This window comes from Ovis canadensis, chromosome 2, assembly GCF_042477335.2.
Source record: "Ovis canadensis isolate MfBH-ARS-UI-01 breed Bighorn chromosome 2, ARS-UI_OviCan_v2, whole genome shotgun sequence".
Taxonomy (NCBI): Eukaryota; Metazoa; Chordata; class Mammalia; order Artiodactyla; family Bovidae; genus Ovis; species Ovis canadensis.
In genome coordinates this window covers 252104870-252124565 of record NC_091246.1, presented here as the reverse complement: position 1 = coordinate 252124565, position 19696 = coordinate 252104870, and the positions used below count along the sequence as shown (strand labels likewise).

Here is a 19696-nt window from a genome sequence, read left to right as displayed (position 1 = left end):
GGAAAATATAATCTGTCACTATTTCCCCTTTCCTACCCTTCTATTTGCCTCAAAATAATGGGACCGGTTGCCATGATCTTAGTTTTTTGAATGTTGAGTTTTAAGCCACGTTTTTCACTCTCCTCTTTCACCCTCATCAAGAGGTTCTTTAGTTCCTCTTTGCTTTCTGCCGTTAGAGTGATATCATCTGCAAGTTTGGAAAGATGCTCACAGTTTATGGTTGTTTAGTTCAGTTCAGTTGCTCAGTTGTGTCCGATTCTTTGTGACCCCATGAATCGCAGCATGCCAGGCCTCCCTGTCCATCACCAACTCCCGGAGTTTACTCAGACTCATGTCCATCGAGTCAGTGATGCCATCCAGCCATCGGTTGTTAGTTATGGTTTATAACTCTTGGCTCCAGTTATTTTTCAGAAACCACTTTCTGTCTTTCAACAACTTCTATTAAGGGGAGATAATAGGACCTAATTTCTAGGGAGTTTTGGTAAAGAGTAAACTAGATTATGCAATTAAAATAAGTTCTTAGTGCCAGCCATCTGGGGATCCTGGGACTACTGAGTATTTAAATTATCTTCTGTAGATTTTCTGAGTTTTAAGTGATCATGAATTACTTTTATAATCAGAAAAATCAGTAAGGTCATTTTAATTTCTCCCCCAAACCCAAACACAATCTGATTTCTTTGAGGCAAGTCAGGGATTTAAATTAGTACTTTAATAGGCTCAAATCTAGTAAGAAAATACTTATGAGTTTTAAGCTTTGATTCTGACAATTATTTACTGAGACTGCTGTGCTAGGTGCTAATATATCTATGTTTTCATTGCAGGGCTCAGTCTTATCTGTCTCAGGAAAGAGAATCATTCTGTGTTTTGGAGTGCTGACTCTGGGAACCAGTCAGGAGTGGGTGGGGGGAGAGACTGTGAAGGGGCTGAGGTGGAGGGCTCTGCACATTGGTGAAGGGATGAGCACGTTTCCACCAGGGCTGTTCTGGGGATGATGAGTGAGTCCAGACCAGCCCCCAGTTTGGTAGTGTAATTGACAGGCCTCACTGGAGGTGGCGGGGGCCAGGGCCGGTGTTGGTAGAGACAAAGATGATTTTGAAGTTGTGCTTGAGGAATGGCTAGCGTAGCTGTGCTTTAATAAAGTAAAAGGCAGCAGGAGGAACACATTGAGCAGGGAGCTTTTCCCATTCATCACTGGGAAAGCACTCATTCATTAGGGACAAGCAGCAAGAGAGACACAGCAGTGAAACTCCACTGAGTAGTTTATTCTAGTCACTGAGTTCTCACGGTCCTCTTCCTGGATCATTTTTTGTCCGGCAGGCACCAGTTAATTAGATGGTCACCAGTTTATAGATTAAATATGGATATATGGAGCGAGTTTTGTTGTTTAATGATATATAAAATGAGTTGAGTCATTGATTCAATAAATGTTTTATGTGAAGAGAATCTTTGGTTTGTGAGTAGGAATTCTGCTTTGACCCTCTTCAGTGAAGACCACGTGGTAGGTTTAGGGGTGTGGCAGGACCTTAGATGTGCAGGTGCTGTGTCACGGTTTGAGTGTCCCAGTGGGTAGTGGCTCTGATTGCCACAGCAGACAGAAATGACACCTGGAATTCTGCACGTTCTCCTTGTGTGTCACTGGAAGCCTAGACGTGTTACATTTCCTGCTCTTATAGTTATGTGTTTTTAATGTCTCCCTCGTTACACTGTGAGATTCTTGAGGGCAGGGACTGTGTCTGTTCCCCATTGTGACAATGGCTGGCACATAGTCGACACTAATATTTGTTGATAGAATAGTTGAGTGCTCACTTAACTTTTCAGGACCTGGTTATCCTTGCCTCTGACTGTGTCTTTTCTTTGGTCTATGGCTTTGGAGAATCAGCATCATCTTTTCCCTAACTAAACAGATACCCACCAGAAACCTGAACGTTCTCAATGCCTTCTCATACTACTTACTTGTGAAGTCTAGTCACTTTTCCTCCAATGTATTTTTCCTCATTTCTACCGCCTCATAGAATTAGGCCTCTTTGACCATTTGTCTAGATTTCTCCAGTACTTTGGATTGGTCTTATTGCCTCCTGACCCCTTCACTTTGCTTTCCATGTGGAAGCCAGAGAGGTGATCTAAACATATATCAGATAGGTCTTCCCCTGTCTAACACTTGTAGGCAGCTCCCCATTGACCTCAAGAACGTTCCAACTCTTTAGCCTTTACGATCTGTGATTTTCTTGTTTGCCTGGCTTCTTGATATTTCCCAGTATATTTTCTTGCTCCCCTGCCCTGCCATCTCAGCATTCTAAGTTCCTGCCAATACTGTGCAGTCCGTAAACTCACCGTGTTCTGTTTCTTGCTTCTGCTTGGAACATCATCCATTCCTCTTCTGTTTGTCTTTTACCTGCCCTTTGGGAAGCACTGTAGTTGTCTCAGCTGAGAAGCTTATCTGGTACACGTCCCTTCCCCTCCCCTCCCCCTGTTCAGACTGGCTTATGTTCCCCACCTGGAGTTAGCCAAGCTGCAAGGTTTGAAGACACAGTCTTACTTGAGACTCCCCTGACTTCTGACACGAGCTGCAAATTTGTGGTTTCTCAGAACCATTCTCAGGTTTGATAATTTGCTAGAAGGACTCACAGAGCTCGTTGAAGTCTGTTATACTCACAGTTACATAGTGTATTACAAGGAAAAGATCCAGGTCAAGTTAGCCAAAGGGTAGAATCATTGGAGAAGACTCTTGAGAGTCCCTTGGACTGCAAGGAGATCCAACCAGTCCATCCTAAAGGAGATCAGTCCTGGGTGTTCTTTGAAAGGACTGATATTGAAGCTGAAACTCCAAACTTTGGCCACCTGATGTGAAGAGCTGACTCATTTGAAAAGACCCTGATAACTGGGAAAGATTAAGGGCAGGAGGAGAAGGGGACGACAGAGGATGAGATGGTTGGATGGCATCACCGACTCCATGGACACGGGTTTGGGTGGACTCCGGGAGTTGGTGATGGACAGGGAGGCCTGGCGTGCTGCGATTCATGGGGTCGGGAAGAGTCGGACACGACTGAGCGCCTGGACTGAGAATCTTGGAAGGTTGTACAGTGGTAAAATATCGGAAGGTTACACAAAACACGGTATTGTCAACCAGGGAGCCTCACCCAGACATCAGTGTCCAGCATTTTTATTAGGGTGTCATCATGTAGATGTTATTGATTGATGGCCTAAGTGGTTGAAGTCATTCTCTAGTCCCTGAGGTCTTTCTAGGGTCACTTGACCAGAGAGGTCCACCGAAAGTCACCTCATGCATAAACTTAGCATAAACAGTTAGATGTGGCTGAGGGGCCCACTGTGAATAATAGAGACACCCCTGTCACTTGGGAAATGCCAGGGTTTTAGAGGTTCTCTCCCAGGAGCCAGGGGCAAAGGTCAGACTTCTCTCTGTGTAAGGCCAGATGCTTTACTGCGTGTTTCTTTCCTGAAGCGCCTGCATATCAGCAGTGTCTGTCTTCTTGTTGTTTGTCCCCCACTGGTTGTAAACTCCTTGAGGGCAGATTGTGACAGGCTGTATGATGGAGTGGCCAAGAGCCACGATCTTGGAGTCAGGGTGCCTGGGATAAAACTGAGCTCCGCTGTGTACTGACTGGTGACCTAGGACCCAGTTACAAACTGCCCCCTGCTTTAGTTTCCTCATCTGTAAGATGGTGTGTGTGACAATACCTCTTTCACTTTTTTCAGATGGCTGTTTTGAGGGTTAAAGGTGATCTATGAGATAGACTTAGAGAACGAACTGTGGACATGTACAGACTGCTAGACTCTGACAAAGCTATTGGACTTCTCCAGGCATATACCCTGATTTCTCATTTTTGGAACTAAATAAATACCAAAGCATTATAAAGACTTTGTTTTTCTTTCCTATTTCCTTCCGTACAGTGGCCAGTTTGGCAAAGCCTGGAACATTTGCTGGCAATGATGCAATTGTAGCGTTTGCAAGAAATCATCAGTTGAATGTGGTGATTCATCAACTTAATGCCCCTTTGTGGCAGGTAGGTCATCTGCTGAGGAATTTATGTGAAACCTTTATTTAAAAATTATCTTTGGGGATATCCTAAGATAATGGGGCTTGACTGATGATATTGAACTATGCAGGGTAGCTTGGACTGTGAACGTCACCAAGCTTGTGGTGGCTTGGAATTAAACCCTGCATTACAAATGGAGTCTGAAATATAATTCAGAGACTTAAAATGCCAGAAATATTACTCAACAGTTAGTTAATTGGGTGATTTGGGGCAGAGACCCTAATGTGGAAATAGCATAGAAAATTTTGTAAAAATCTCTGAATGAGAATTCAGAGGATTTGCATACAGATTCTAGTTTGAATATACCTGTTCCATGTGTATATTTTTGTTTTTTAGATGGAGAGAAACAAAGACCAAATTGACTATAATAAACTGTTGCTAAAAAAGAACTTTTGAACAACAAAATTTCATGGCGTAGGGCGTCAAGCTCTATGTCTGTGCTCTCCCCAGCTAGCCATAGCATTCTGATGGTGTTTCTGCAGCAAGTAAGACTTCTCAAGTGTTCAGTTTGTGCTGTGGGATGGCAGAGCATGATGTTGAGCCGCTTAGGCCTCCCTTCCCCTCCTCATACCCCTTCGCCCTTGCCGTTGGTATTCTAAGTTACCATTGCTGTTCTAAATTAACCCCATCTCCCAAACAGTCCATCAAACCAAACATTCTGGAGCATGGAAGGTTAAAGGTCAGGATGAAAATATACACAGACCACCCCTTGCTTGCCCTCCTTGCACTTTTCATCCTGTCGCTCAGCTCCTGGAGACTGGTCAGGTGGTTCCTATCAGACCTCCTCCTTCCCCTTCTCTTCTACTTCACCATTTCTAGCTCTTTTTACATTAGAAAGTAAAACATAATGATTATAGAACAATTTGAAAATTCAGAAAAGCCCATAAAGGCAAATAAAAATCACCCAATCACACTTCCTAGAGATAATTGTTGTTAACATTTTAGTGTGTATCTGTTATTCACACACACTCTTCAATATAAAAACATTCGTATATAACTGCGAAGAGACATATCATGGTGTCACATTTTAAGAACTGGTTCAGTGGTAAAGAATATGCCTGCAACATGGGAGCTACAGGAGACTCTGGTTCTATCCCTTGGTCGCGAAGATCCCTTGGAGGAGGAAATGGCAGCGCACTCCAGTACTCTTACCTGGGAAATCCCATGGACAGAGGAGCCTGACAGCTACAGTCCATGGAGTTGGAAAGAGTCAGACATGCCTGAGTGACTGAGCATGCACACACACATAGATAGATACATCGTACATATATACCTACACACACTACATATCCCTATATATCATATTATTACACAGGTAACAGTGACCTTTTTTCCTTCATTGTTTTCCTGTGAAAAGTGAAAGTTTTAGTTGCTCAGTCATGGCCGACTCTTTGGGACTCCATGGACTATAGCCCGTCAGGCTCCTCTGTCCAAGGGATTCTCCAGGCAAGAATAGTGGAGTGGGTTGCCATTTCCTTCTTCAAGGGTACTTCCCAACCCAGGGATCAAACCTGTGTCTCCTGCATTGCAGGCAATTTCTTTTTTGTCTGAGCCACCAGGGAACCCCATTTTCCTGTACCACCTGCATATATATGCCTTTGTAAATTGCTTATTCCTTTGCCTAGCTGTTGCTCTTTAAAAATAAAGTCAATCATAGAGATATAACTTACATATATCAAAATTCACCCTTCTCTGGTGTATAGTTTGTTTTTTGGACATAGTCATGTAAATGTTACACTACCTCAGTTCAGTTCAGTTCAGTTGCTCAGTCATGTCCGACTCTTTGCGACCCCATGAACCGCAGCACACCAGGCCTCCCTGTTGATCACCAACGCCCGGAGTTCACCCAAACTCATGTCCATTGAGTTGGTGATGCCACCCAACCATCTAATCCTCTTGTCATCCCTTTCTCCTCCCACCTTCAATCTTTCCCAGCATCAGGGTCTTTTCAAATGAGTCAGCTCTTCACATCAGGTGGCCAAAGTATTGGAGTTTCAGCTTCAACATCAGTCCTTCCAATGAACACCCAGGACTGATCTCCTTTAGGATGGACTAGTTGGATCTCCTTGCAGTCCATGGGACTCTCAAGAGTCTTCTCCAACACCACAGTTCAAAAGCATCAATTCTTTGGTGCTCAGCCTTCTTCACAGTCCAACTCTCACATCCATACATGACTACTGGAAAAATCATAGCCTTGACTAGACGGACCTTTGCCAAAAAAGTAACAGCTCTGCTTTTTAATATGCTATCTAGGTTGGTCGTAACTTTCCTTCCAAGGAGTAAGCGTCTTTTAATTTCATGGCTGCAATCACCATCTGCAGTGATTTTGGAGCCCAAAAAATAAAGTCTGACACTGTTTCCCCATCTATTTGCCATGAAGTGTTGGGACCAGATGCCATGATCTTCGTTTTCTGAATGTTGAGCTTTAAGCCAACTTTGTCACTCTCCTCTTTCACTTTCATCAAGAGGCTTTTTAGTTGCTCTTCACTCTCTGCCATAAGGGTGGTGTCATCTGCATATCTGAGGTTATTGATATTTCTCCCAGCAATCTTGATTCCCGCTTGTGCTTCTTCCAGCCCAGTATTTCTCATGATGTACTCTGCATATAAGTTAAATAAGCACAGTGACAATATACAGCCTTGACGTACTCCTTTTCCTATTTGGAACCAGTCTGTTGTTCCATGTCCAGTTTTAACTGTTGCTTCGTGACCTGCATACAGGTTTCTCAAGAGGCAGGTCAGGTGGTCTGGTATTCCCATCTCTTTCAGAATTTTCCACAGTTGATTGTGATCCACACAGTCAAAGGCTTTGGCATAGTCAGTAAAGCAGAAATAGATGTTTTTCTGGAACTCTGTTGCTTTTTCGATGATCCAGCAGATGTTGGCAGTTTGATCTCTGGTTCCTCTGCCTTTTCTAAAACCAACTTGAACATCTGGAAATTCACAGTTCATATATTGCTGAAACCTGGTTTGGAGAATTTTGAGCATTACTTTACTAGTGTGTGAGATGAGTGCAGTTGTGAGGTAGTTTGAGCATTTTTTGGCATTGCCTTTCTTTGGGATTGGAATGAAAACTGACCTTTTCCAGTCCTGTGGCCACTGCTGAGTTTTCCAAATTTGCTGGCATACTGAGCGCAGCACTTTCATAGCATCATCTTTTAGGATTTGAAATAGCTCCACTGGAATTCCATCACCTCCCCTAGCTTTGTTCATAGTGATGCTTCCTAAGGCCCACTTGACTTCGCATTCCAGTATGTCTGCTACCTACATATAGAATATACCACTACTTATATATTGAATATTTCCACTGCCCCATGAAGTGCCTCATGCCTCTTTGTAGTCACTGGTCCCTTCTCTTCTTCCCCAGATTCTTATAACCACTAATCTCATTTGTCTCTTGTAGCTTTGCCTCTGGGTTTTCCCTGGTAGCTCAGCTAGTAAAGAATCCGCCTGTAATTCAGGAGACCCTGGTTTGATTCCTGGGTCTGGAAGATCCCCTGGAGAAGGGGTAGGCTACCCACTCCAGTCTTCTTGGGCTTCCCCGGTGGCTTGGACAGTAAAGAATCCACCTGCGATGCGGGAGTCCTGGGTTCGATCCCTGGGTTGGGAAGATCTGCTGGAGGAGGGCATGGCAGCCCACTCCAGTATTCTTGTCTGGAGAATCCCCAGGAGAAAGGAACCTAGCGGGCTAACGTCCATGGTGTTGCAGAGCTGGACACGACTGAGCAACTAAGCACAGCACGGCACGGTTTTGCCTTTTCGGAATGCCATATAAGCAGAAATATATCACTGTTTGTGTCTGGCATAGTGTCCTTCTGACAGTCACACTCCAACAGGGTAAAGTAGCTACTGCCTGACAGGTGAGGACTCTCACGTCCCAGGGACGAGGCGAGCTGGAGGAGACGGGATCTGCGCGTGCTGCTCGCTCTCTGGGGCAGTGTCGTCGCGCGTCCTCCCAGGAGAGCCATCGTGTTTACTGAGGCACGCTCTTCCTCCGGATGCCTTTGAGTGAGGAAGACTGGTTACCTCCTTCATTGTCCCAGTTTTTTGTCCTTAAATCTTTACTGCTTAGCAGAAGTCATCAAAATCATTTGAATATACAGCATAACGATCCTATTCTTGAAGGAGTATACTCTGTGCCAACTTAGTAACTACAGCTTGCCTATTGCTCCATCAATAGCTTTTTTAAAGTTTCTTAATTTTCTAGGTAGTTGTGGAAGATACTCTTCATAGTTAGACTTTTTTTTTTCTCTTAAATCCATGTATTTCTATAGTGTTCCCTGTTATGAATTGCTTAATAGTCAAAGTATGTGTTTTCAAAATAAATACATTTTCTGTATATTGGAACTATCCACTAGGTTTCCCCCATCACCCCATACCCCTGTGAAGCATCTTATAAAATTTGAGAGTTAAAACTGAATTGGTTGCTACTCTCATGAGTAGGCAGCTTCCCTGGTGGCCCAGAGGGTGAAGCGTCTGCCTGCAATGCAGGAGACAGGGGTTCGATTCCTGGATCAGGAAGATCCCCTGGAGGAGGAAATGGCACCCCACTCCAGTACTCTTGCCTGGAAAATCCCATAGACTGAGAAGCCTGGTAGGCTACAGTCCATGGGGTGGCAAAGAGTCGGACATGACTGAGCGACTTCACTTCATGAAGTCATGAGTAGGAGCTCTTATATCAATAATGAGGAGGTTTATACTCAGCCTACTTTTTCTTTTTTTTGGCTGCAGATAGAATATATGCTTCTGTAAACAGTATAGACACGTGTAAGGTAGAAAATGAAAGTCCTCTGTGATCTTCCGCACCTTGAGCAGCACCGTTAACAATTTGGTGACTGGTGCTCAAGTTATTTTTTCCTCTGGATAATACATAGTGTGTTGTTATTTAAATATGTAAGTGCTGTAGGGATGATGTCACTCACAGATTCTGTTGGCTAATTTCCTTTCCAGTAGTCTTCCTGGGAGATGAGCAGTGCTCTCTATTTTGTATGTGTCAAAACCAGACTCTGCACTTTGAGACCTAGATACTCTACCTGGAGAAAACTTCTGTGATTCTGACTTCTAGACCTTTGTGGTTCCTGTTTGTTCCATGGTTTTGCTCTGTTTTTAGACCACAGATACTATTTAGTAATAATGTCTTAACTGCCTATGACTTTGCACAAAGATAAGGAGGTGCTGATATTTGGGGGATTTAACAGACAGTCTCAGCTTTCTAAAGGACAGAGTGAGGATTACTGTGGAGTTTGTGTGGAGGTGGTGGTTTGGGGGAAGTGCCCAGGCTCCATCGCTGGGCGTGTGTTTCGCATGACTCCTGGGAGCACTGTTCCGGCTGGGTGGTGCTCCAGGGGCATGGTCACCCAGCACTCTGTGAGCAGTACCTCTGGGGTGTGCAGTACAATAGTGCTGCTCGACTGTGCGTAGTTTTGTTTTGAAATTGATACAGATGGGACGTTTGTGTGTTTCTCAGTATGTGTTTGGTGAAAAATCCTGTTTTTGTTTTAAAGACAGGGTGGATTTTCTGTGAAGCCTAAGTATCAGGTCCTTCAATTTTATGGCCCCCTTTCAAGGTCTTGGGAAGGGTGATAGCAGTTTTATGTTTGTAATTTTTTATTTTTTTTCCCTCAAAGAGTCCCCCAGTTGTCTGAGATGCAAGGCTCACACATCTGCATCTGCCTTTGGGCCTGCCTTCTTGGAAGGAGCCTGAGCATTTGAGGGGCTGAGGGGTCCTGACCCTCCTGAAACTTAGACTTACTTAACTTTGTGGTGAATTTGCCCCTGGTGTTTGAACATGCCTTTTCAAATGGCTTTATTTCCATTTAGTTGCATATTAAGTACATGCAGTCATACACACATGAGTGGGAGAGAGATAATTCAGACCTTGCTTAGGATACATCACAGTGATGCTCCCAGGCGCTGTTACAGAGAGCCTGTGGACTGGGCGTCCTGGGAGCCAGGTGGCCTTGCTCTTGCAACGTGGGCACTGCAGATCCTCGCTGGCATCTCCTCTCCCTCTGCCTGCAGATCCGAGGAACAGACAAAAGCAACGGGCGGGAGCTGCACATCGCGTACCGACACGGCGAGCACTACGACAGCGTGCGCAGGATCAACGACGACTCGGAGGCGCCCGCACGCCTGCGGACGGAGGTGGGCGGGGCCGGCGCCCTCTGCTCCCAGCCCCGCAGGGACCCAGCCGGGGCTGTGCCCTGGAGCCAGAAGCCAGTCAGGTTTTCATAGAAAGGGGCCTCTAAGAATCTGTGGGCTTGGTTTTTATTTTTAAACTTTGTTCATTTGGGGGAAGGCAGCGGATAAAATTGTCATTCTTCTGCTTTCCCTCACAGTGATGGCTTATAATTTATATATAAATTATAATATAATTTATATATAAATTATAATATAATTTATATAAACATTTAAAGTTATTTCCATGTTTTGAAATTGATTCATGCTTTATATCTAAAATTTGGAAACTATAGAAAAAGTAAAGAAGAAAATAAAACATAACACAGAATCAACATTTTGTTACTGTTTTCATATTATATAGCTTTTTCCTATTTCATGTGTCTTTCCTCACATGATTAGACACTTTCTTTGTAATTTAAAAAAATAAAGTGAAAGTCACTCTGTCACCCTTGTTTACCTCTGGTAAACAGTGGATGCACCCACTGTTATTAGTCTATCATAAAACTACCTAGAGATGTTTACGTATCAAGCATTGTGTGGGTTTGTGCGTGTAGTCTGGCTTTGCTGGAATGCACTCTCCTCACCCACAGTTGTAGCATCCTCTACATAGCATTCTGCACTGCAACAATGGAACATATCTCAAGAGTTTAATTCATAGCAGGACATAAGAAACTTCCTACATCTTTTTAAATGGCTCCATAGTTATTTAGTGTGTGGATGCATTATAATGTGCTTAAATAGGCCCTTCGATGGACTTTTAGATGACTTTCAAACTTCGTTTTTACAAGCAACATACAGTGCCTTACATGCATGTCCTTTCACACATGCGCGGGTGTATTTGTAGAATAAGTTCCTGGAAGAGTCTTGCCGCATCAGGGGCTGTGTGCATCTGTAACTTGGTAGGTGTCGCCAGGTTGTTCTCTGTAGCAGTCCTGCCAGTTCACACTCCCACTTGCAATGTGTCTCTTCTGTACCTTTGCCAGCGCAGTGTGTTATCCAGTTTTTAAATCTGTGTCACTTAGGGAAAAAATCTTAACATAATTTTAATTTCTGTGTTTCTTATTAATGAGCTTATGTATCTTTTCTTGTGTTTAAAACCAGTTTGTACTTTGTTGTGTGTGAACTGTATGCTTGTTCTTTATTTTTTTCTGTTCAGTCTTCTTAATGATTTTTGGGAAATCCTTTCTGTACTAGGGAAATTAGCCTCTATTTGTGGTATGAGTTGCAAAATTTTTTCAGTCTGTTATCTGTCTTTTTATTCTTTCTCATATTGTCTTTCCTATGAAGGAATTTTAGAGTTTTATGTGGTTAAATTTATCTCATTTTCAAGACATCAGGTAAATGTCTTCTGAGTTTTGGGTCATAATTAGGTAGCTCTTTCCCATTCTGAGTTTAAAAGAATTCTTGCATAGTTTATTTTAGTACTTCTGTATGTTCATTTTTTAAAAGAAAATTAGGTCATGTCTCTATTTGGTACTTAAATTGATATACAGATGTGAGTGTATGGATTCAACTATATTTTTCCTTGTTGTTACTTACTTGAACCCAAACTGTTTGTTTTTATAATTATACATCTTTTTCTCCATTGATTTAGCTTGCTGATTTTTTCATATACTAAATTCCCATATGTAGTTGGGTCTGTTTCTAGACATTGATTCTAGTCCACTGTTTTTTTCTGTTCAGATGTTCATGTGTTCATTGTTTTAATTAAGAAAGTATATTTTAAAAAATCTAGTAGAATTTTTCACCCATCATTACTTTCTTTTTTTATGGTTGCCTGTATATTTTTGCTTTTTTGTTTTATATATGAATGTTAGAATAAGTTTGTGTAGCTAAAAAGTCCTGGTAATATTTCCTTTTATTGTAATCTCATTAAATTAATAAGCAAAAGTTGACATCTGTATGATGTTGAATCTTGCTAGCCAGGAACCTGCTAATCTTTTTGTTTGTTTAATTGACTGTTTTCGGTTATCTGCAGGAGCGTTTTTTCATATAGTTCTATCCCATTGTTTGCTGACTTTATTCTTAGATGTTTTGTGTTTTCTGTTCCTTTTGTAAGGAAAGGGTCTTTTTTTCCCTTTACATTTGTATGTATGAAATTTGATAACAAAATTATGTTATGTATATACTCAGCTATCCTACAGAGTTTTCTTTCTTTTTAATTGAGGGAAAGTTCACATAATGTAAAATTCACCATTTTCAAGTGTACGATTCAGTGGCACTGAATACACCCACAAAGCTGAGTAAACACTTCATCCAGTTCTAAATAATTTTCAACACCCTGAAAGAAAGCCTGGTGCCCATTAAGCAGTTACTGCCCATTCCTTTTCAGCCCCAGCCCCAACCAGTCTACTTTCTGTCTCTCTGGATTTACTTTTTCTGGACTTTTTTTATAAAGGGAGTCACACACTGTGTGGCTTTTCATGTCTGGCTTTCCTTAGCGTGATGTTTTTAGGTTCATCCATGTTGTAGCACATACCATTTCTTAGCTCCTTTGCAGGGTCGAGCAGTACTCCATTTTACTGATACACCGCATTTTGTTTATCCTTTCATTTGATGGGCCTTTGAATTGTTTCTATTCTTTGGCTTTTGTGAATAGTGCTGCTGTGATTATTTGGGTGTAGTATTTGTTTGAATACCTGTTCTCAACGTTTTGGGTGTACAGTTGACCTGTGAACAAGGGGTCAGGGTACCAGTGATGCACAGCTGAAACTCTGTGTGTAACTTACAGTCCACTTGCAGATCTGAGCTTCTGTATCTACAGTTCTGCGTCCTTAGATTTGGCCAGTCGTGAATCATGTAGTGCTAAGGCATTACTCCTGGGAGCGTCTGTGTCAGTGGGCCTGCGCAGTCCCGGTCTGTCAGCTGTGTATGGGAGGTGCTGGGTCCTGTGGTGACTCTGTCTTTAGCTTTTTGAGAAACTACGGCACTGTTTTCCACAGTGTGTAGCTGTTTGGTTTCATGTTCCCACTAGCGGTGTATGGAGGACTTCACTTTCTCTCCATCCTCACCAGCACTTGTTGTTTTTCCTTCTTTCTTTTTAAAATCACAGCCAACCTACAAGATGTGGAGTGGCACCTTGTAGTTCTGGTCTCCATTCCATAGTGATTAATGGCGTTTCGCACCTTTTCGTGTGCTCATTGGCCGTTTGCTTGTCTTAGAAGAGATGTCTGTTCAAGTCCTTTGCCCGTGTTTTAACTGGACTTCTTGTGACTTGGTTGTTGAGTTCTAAAGAGCTCTTTATTCTGGACACTAGACTCTTATATGACTTTCCAGAATTATTCTTGTTTGAAGTAGTGTTTTTTTGTTTGTTTTCTCTCTCTTTTAAAGGTGTAGAATTATCTGCAAATGGTGATAACTTTTCTTCCTTTCCAGTTTTGTACTTCTAATTTTTCTTTATTGGGGGGCTAATTGCATTGCTGTTCTCCAAGACATTGTTAAATAATCAAGGTGGTAGTGAAAATCCTTGTTGTGTTCCTTACTTGAGTGGGAATGAAGCTCTGTTCTGTAGGTAATTTAACTACACCCACACTCAGAAACCTGTAGTTGTTTCCAGTTATTCACCACCCTTCATGGCAGTGGAATGAGCACTTTTACATAAATTCTTTCTATCTGTGACATTATTTCCTTTGGATAAATTTCAAAGAATCTTGATACACATAGCCAAACTGTTAGGGTAAAATTTTAGAATAGGTTTTGCTTTTTATTACACATTCCATGGAATATACTGCACGTTGCTGGCTTCCACTTGCCCTTTTATAGACAGAAAGCAAAAGTGTCCTTGCTTATGTTCCACTCACTGCATTAATAATAGCAAGCAGAGAGATAAAGTGATTGGAAGCCATGGACGGATGACTTTAGCTTTTCTGAAATGGGCTAACGTCATACAGTCTTGTGGATACCAAGTGAGCAGCTCTTGGTGGCTTTAGAATTGGGCCTACAGGCTCCCAGGAGTGTGGTGGTAGCACGGGAAGTTTCCGGAGTCATGCTCATCTGTGATGATCTGGTCTGGACGGGAGCTCCAGCATGCCACAGCTTGCTGGTGAACAGACAGGGCCTCGGGAATCAGGTGAGAGTTGGGTGTGTGTCTCTTCAAGGTGAGCTGTCCTGCTGGAAGAGCTCTTTGGGTGCTCCTGTAGAAGACTGATTCTGTTACTAGGCTCACAGCTCTGGAATCCAGCTGAGACAGGTGTGTGCTGCCCGAGTCAGCACTCATTGCCAAAATGTTGGTCTCTAATGCCATACTGAACAGTTTATCCCATATCCTGGGCCTTCTTTTAAAAAAACAGATTTATTTGTGCAGGTTTTCGCTGTGGCACGTGGGATGTTTGATCTTCACCGCGCCTTGCAGGATCTTCAGTTGTGGCTGTGAACTCTTGAGCTGTGGCATGTGGGATCTAGTTCTCTGACCAGGGGTCAGGCCTGGGCCTGCTGCATTTAGAGTGCGGGGTCTTAGCCACAGGACCAATAAGGAAGTCCCTGGGCCTTTCTTCTTAAATACTTCAAGTTGTGGCCTGGAATCTCTGTGTGAATGAAATTTAGCTTAGTGCTTGCTGTTCCTTTAAGATTGTTTCTGAATGTTTTTTCATATATTTGAATGTTTTGAGATGATGGAGTGTTTTCCTGTATTCAAGATTGTGAAGATAGTGTGCTAGAGTTCCATGATTATCACTCTTTCTGCGTCCTTCAGTTTCAGATGCTTCATCAAGATGAATCAAATAAAAGAGAGAAGAGCAAGGCAAAGGGAGTCGACTTTGAAGATGACCTGCGAGATGAAGTAGAAGATGCTGTCCAGAAAGTTTGCAACGCAACTGGGTGTTCCGTTAGTATTTGTCATGTGGTAACTGTGATTTAGCAGCAGTCCCTGACCTTTTTGGCACCAGGAAGTGGTTTCGTGGAAGACAGTTTTTCCACAGATCCAGGGGACCTGGGGGATGGTGGTTTTGGGATGATTCAAGTTCATTACATTTATTGTGTACTTTATTTCTAATCTAACACCACCGCCGATCTGATAGGAGGGACTGGTCCGTGGCCTGGAGGTTGGTGATCCCAGGTTTATAGACAGGCATTGTTGAAAACCCGTCTGTACAGGTTTAACTTATTGAGAAACTGCCACACTATTATGGCCTCACTCTAGCATGCCAACACCTGCTGAACCAAAGCAGGCCCATGGATATTTGTAGTTTGATTTAGTTATGTAGTGTAACTTACTGAGAGCTGTTCATTCATTTCTCTCTTGTTTTCCCCACTTTACCCAGTATTGTTCAAAATCCTAAGAAAGTGTGTGGATTTATTATTTTCTGACTAGTGCAGTTTTGTATGAATTCACTTTATTAAACAATTATTTCAGGTGTTCACCTTACTGAGAATATTAAGACATTTTCTAGATGGAAAGTCTTGAAACCTTGCCTCAGTTACATCGTTTTGTGTATCAAATTGTTGATGTAGAGATGGACAGGAAAGTATACCCAGATTCTGACGTGTTCCTTTGTTTCTTTCATAGGATTTTAATTTGATAGTTCAGAACCTGGAAGCTGAAAATTATAATATTGAATCTGCGATAATTGCCATGCTGCAGATGAACCAGGGGAGAAGAAATAGTAAGTCTGTGATTGATATTCTTAAGCTTTCAAGATGATTATGTTGGTGATTTTTCAAATATTTGATTTTAATATTTTTATTAATAATTGGAGAATAATTGCCTTATAATGTTGTGTTGGTTTCTGCTGCACAACAGCATGACTAAACTGTAAGTATGCATATATCCTTCCCTTGTGGGGCCTCTCCTCCGCAGCCCCACCCCTCTAGGTCATAGGTCATCATAGGCCACCAGGCCGAGCTCTCTGTGCTGTGCAGCGGCTTCCCGCTAGCCGTCTCTTTACACAGCTAGTGTGTATACATCAGTGTCACTCTCTGTTTGCCCCACCGCCCTTCCACAAGTCGATTCTCTGTGTCTGTCTCGATTCCTGCCCTGCAACTAGGTCATCAGTGCCATTTTTCTAGATTCCATGCATGTGCATTAATAGATGGTATCGAGTTTTCATCTTTAATCAACTGGCAGGGAGTTAACTATATTGTCATTTACTCATTTAGCAGTTGCTTACTGAGTACCTTGTGTTTGCAGGTGGGTTTTACTGGGTGCTAGCTCTGCATCAGGGAGCGTGTAGTCTGGGGGTGGAGGGGCATGGTGGAGGCAGGTGAGTAGATTGGCGTAATCATATGTGATGAAGTTGGGGTACAGGGTGCTAGGGGGTGCATGGGAAGGCCACTTAGCCAGTTTTGGAGGAGTGGACAGTGTCAGGGAAGACCTATCCTTTTAGAAAGAAGATTCCATTATAATGCCAAAATGATAAATGGAGAGAAAAATTACTTTTCTGGTGGAAATATTTACATTACTAGCATCAGTCAACTGGTGATAATTCAGAATTTTTCTTGGCTTAGTTCAGTTCAGTTCAGTCACTCAGTCGTGTCCGACTCTTTGTGACCCCATGAATCGCAGCACTCCAGGCCTCCCTGTCCATCACCAACTCCCAGAGTTCATTCAGATTCACTTTGTCCATCGAGTCGGTGATGCCATCCAGCCATTTCATCCTCTATTGTCCCCTTCTCCTCCTGCCCCCAATCCCTCCCAACATCAGAGTCTTTTCCAATGTGTCAGCTCTTTGCATGAGGTGGCCAAAGTACTCTAGTTTCAGCTTTAGCATCATTCCTTCCAAAGAACACCTAAGGCTGATGTCCTTTAGAATGGACTGGTTGGATCTCCTTGCAGTCCAAGGGACTCTCAAGAGTCTTCTCCAACACCACAGTTCAAAAGCATCAATTCTTTGGCGCTCAGCTTTCTTCACAGTCCAACTCTCGCATCCATACATGATCTTAAACTAAGTTTTAATTCTGTGATTCAGAGGAAGGAAAAAAAAATGTTAATATCTGTTTTTGCAAGTTATTTATTTTGAATGATTTCAGTACTCATTGCCAGACATTTTATGCCAGATACTGTTCCTGGCATTATATTAATAGTTTTCTGATTGGGTATTTTATTATCTTCCTTATATGTATGTTATACCTTCTTAGAAAGCTAATCCATGTGATTTTAAAGCTGCGCTATATAGAGTCTGTGCTATTCTGTATGGAATATACTTGACAGGTGGCTAAGTGAGACTGAGGAACTAAACTTAAAATTTTATTTAACTTTATTTTTAATTTAAACAGCCACATGTGGCTAGTAGCCACTGTATTGGAGAGTACAGTTTTAGAGCTTATTTCCTTTCTATTTTAGGGGTACAAATGAAAGATTTCCCCCTAAAAATTAATGTTAAAAAGTGGCTTAAACTGATGAATCAAAGCACTCAGCTGGTAGGAAGCTGATGAGAGGACTGGTCAACGGGTTATTTTAAAATTTATCTTCCAAATTTTACCAGTAATTTTTTCCTTATGTTCCCCACTGTATTGACTTGATACTGGAATTTTGCCTCAAGGAAACTTGCTCTCTGAATGACAATGATATAGGGAGCCAGGTACTTTGAGTCTTTTAACACTTGTCACAGTGTGTAACTATCTTAGGTTTTTAGTTTAACAAACCGTCTTTCTTTGAAAGATGCAGAGGAGAACCTTGAGTCCAGTGGTGGAGTGCTGATGCAGTGTGGTCCTTTATGGGAAGAGGGTGGCAGTGGCACCAGAATCTTCGGAAATCAGGGTGTAAATGAAGGCAGGACTGAGAACAGTAAGGCCAGCCCTACTGAGGAAAACAAAGCAAATAAAAACCAGCTCCCAAAGGTAGGCATGATGGGGTTGCCAGGGTAAATGGGGAGTGAGTGAGTGAGTGAAGTCGGGGCTCTGTAATTTGGCAGCAATGGCGGGAACTTGGAGCTCGTGTTCGTATGTGATTTTATTTTGATTTTATAAAGTGGTTATTGTAGGAAATATGGGGAGTCATGGGAGTATATGGTGAAGTGGAATGAAGACCCCACCTGTCCCGTTTGGACTTTGCAGTGACGCTTGGAAGGAAGTATACTCAGTTCCTGCTCTGTAAACACAGATCGGCTCCTCCTCCTGCCTGATGTCAGAGCATGTGGGTGGCTTTCTTGGCTGATCGTGTGACTGCGTCCCATTTGTTGTAGATGCCGTCACCTTCAGTGAACACCTTGTGTATAAATCTTTGTCTTTTGCATTATTTGCTTGGCTAGAGTCCCAGAAGGAGAATTAACAGGGTTAAAGGGCATGGGTATGTGGATCTTTTTAAGATCTTCTGGAAAGTTGTAAGATGCTTCCAAGAAAGGTTGTGCTTCTCCCTTCCCAGCCCAACTCTCGCAGGCAATATATGACACCATGGCTTTTACTGGACTTGGGACTTCTTGTTAAGATTTTTACCAGGAAGTTCTGAGCTCAGAATGTAACGTAATGTAAAAAGTCACAGGCAGAGGGTGAGATGCAGTAAGCTTGTATGGATTCTGTTAGGATTCCCTGGGGCATTACGCACAGAAAGGCATCCTGTGGCATTTTTGAGCATTATCTCCAGCTGGCCTAGGGTTCATGTTTCTTTAGGTTATTTTGAATTACTTTATGAGGAGAATGGAATTGGCTTTATCTGCTAGCCTAGCACGGGGATATACATTTGTACTGACTCACACGGCAGTCTCCTTTCTCAGGTCACGAACAAACAGAGGCGAGAACAGCAGCGACTCGAGAAGAAGAAACGACAGGAGGAGAGGCACCGGCACAAGGCCCTGGAGAGCAGGGGCCACAGGGACAGCAGCAGGGGCGGCGCGGACGCGGGCGCCCAGGTCACCTTGGTGAGGACCTTCGCGGCTCTCAGCATCTGAGTCTGGCCCCCTGGGAGCTGCGCGCAGCGAGTGGGAAGTGCAGGGCTGTGTGCCAGGCTTCCCAGTGAGGCCGTCCTTTACAGAACAGAACCCAACCCACAGAGTCACTCACTGAGTTAGTTTCCTTCGGCTGCCTCTTTTTTGTTCAGAGTTTTGTCCAGTGATGTGTTTTATTTAATGAAAGTGCAGTGAAGCCGTTCATGTTCTGTGTTTAAAATACCGAGTTTGAGGGGTGGATAGTTAGGTAAAAAACAAACAAAAACCTTTTAAGTGTGGTTTTATTTGCCCTGAGAATTTAGAGTTTGGTGACCCTGGGATCTTTCCGTAACACTCGGGGTGCGTTTTGCTCTAATTGCGGATGAGATAGTTTAGATTAATTGCTAGACATTCAGAGGACAAGCTTCCTTTGTTTCTGTTTCATTTTCAAACAGACATTAATATGCAGGATAGTTTATAAATGATCTCCAACTCAGGTACATGTTTAGAGTTAACTTTCTTCTACTCCAGGTTAATCAGAGAATAATTCAGGAATTGTTTTTCCAAAGTAATGTGATAGGGAGGTTGTGGCCTGTAGTCAGGGTGGCAACTAAACAACCACATTTCTCTCTCTGATCATGGTGTTCAGATGGGATTGCAGGTACTG

The 19696-nt window shown here is 42.7% G+C and overlaps 1 protein-coding gene across 3 annotated transcripts in view; it reads left to right on the top strand.

Moving 5' to 3' along the window:
* OTUD3 (OTU deubiquitinase 3) overlaps positions 1-19252 on the top strand; it is a 29156-nt gene extending 9904 nt beyond the window's left edge. For 2 of the 3 annotated variants that reach the window (XM_069575101.1, XM_069575103.1), the window contains exons 3-8: positions 3910-4022; positions 10076-10198; positions 14925-15056; positions 15738-15834; positions 17829-18007; positions 18867-19252. In XM_069575101.1, the coding sequence (XP_069431202.1) occupies positions 3910-4022; positions 10076-10198; positions 14925-15056; positions 15738-15834; positions 17829-18007; positions 18867-19121 (899 nt within the window). In that variant the 3' untranslated portion in view covers positions 19122-19252. The remainder of the gene's footprint in view (positions 1-3909; positions 4023-10075; positions 10199-14924; positions 15057-15737; positions 15835-17828; positions 18008-18866) is intronic. The other variant, XM_069575102.1, reaches the window with a different exon arrangement.
* Positions 19253-19696: the final 444 nt, after the last annotated feature.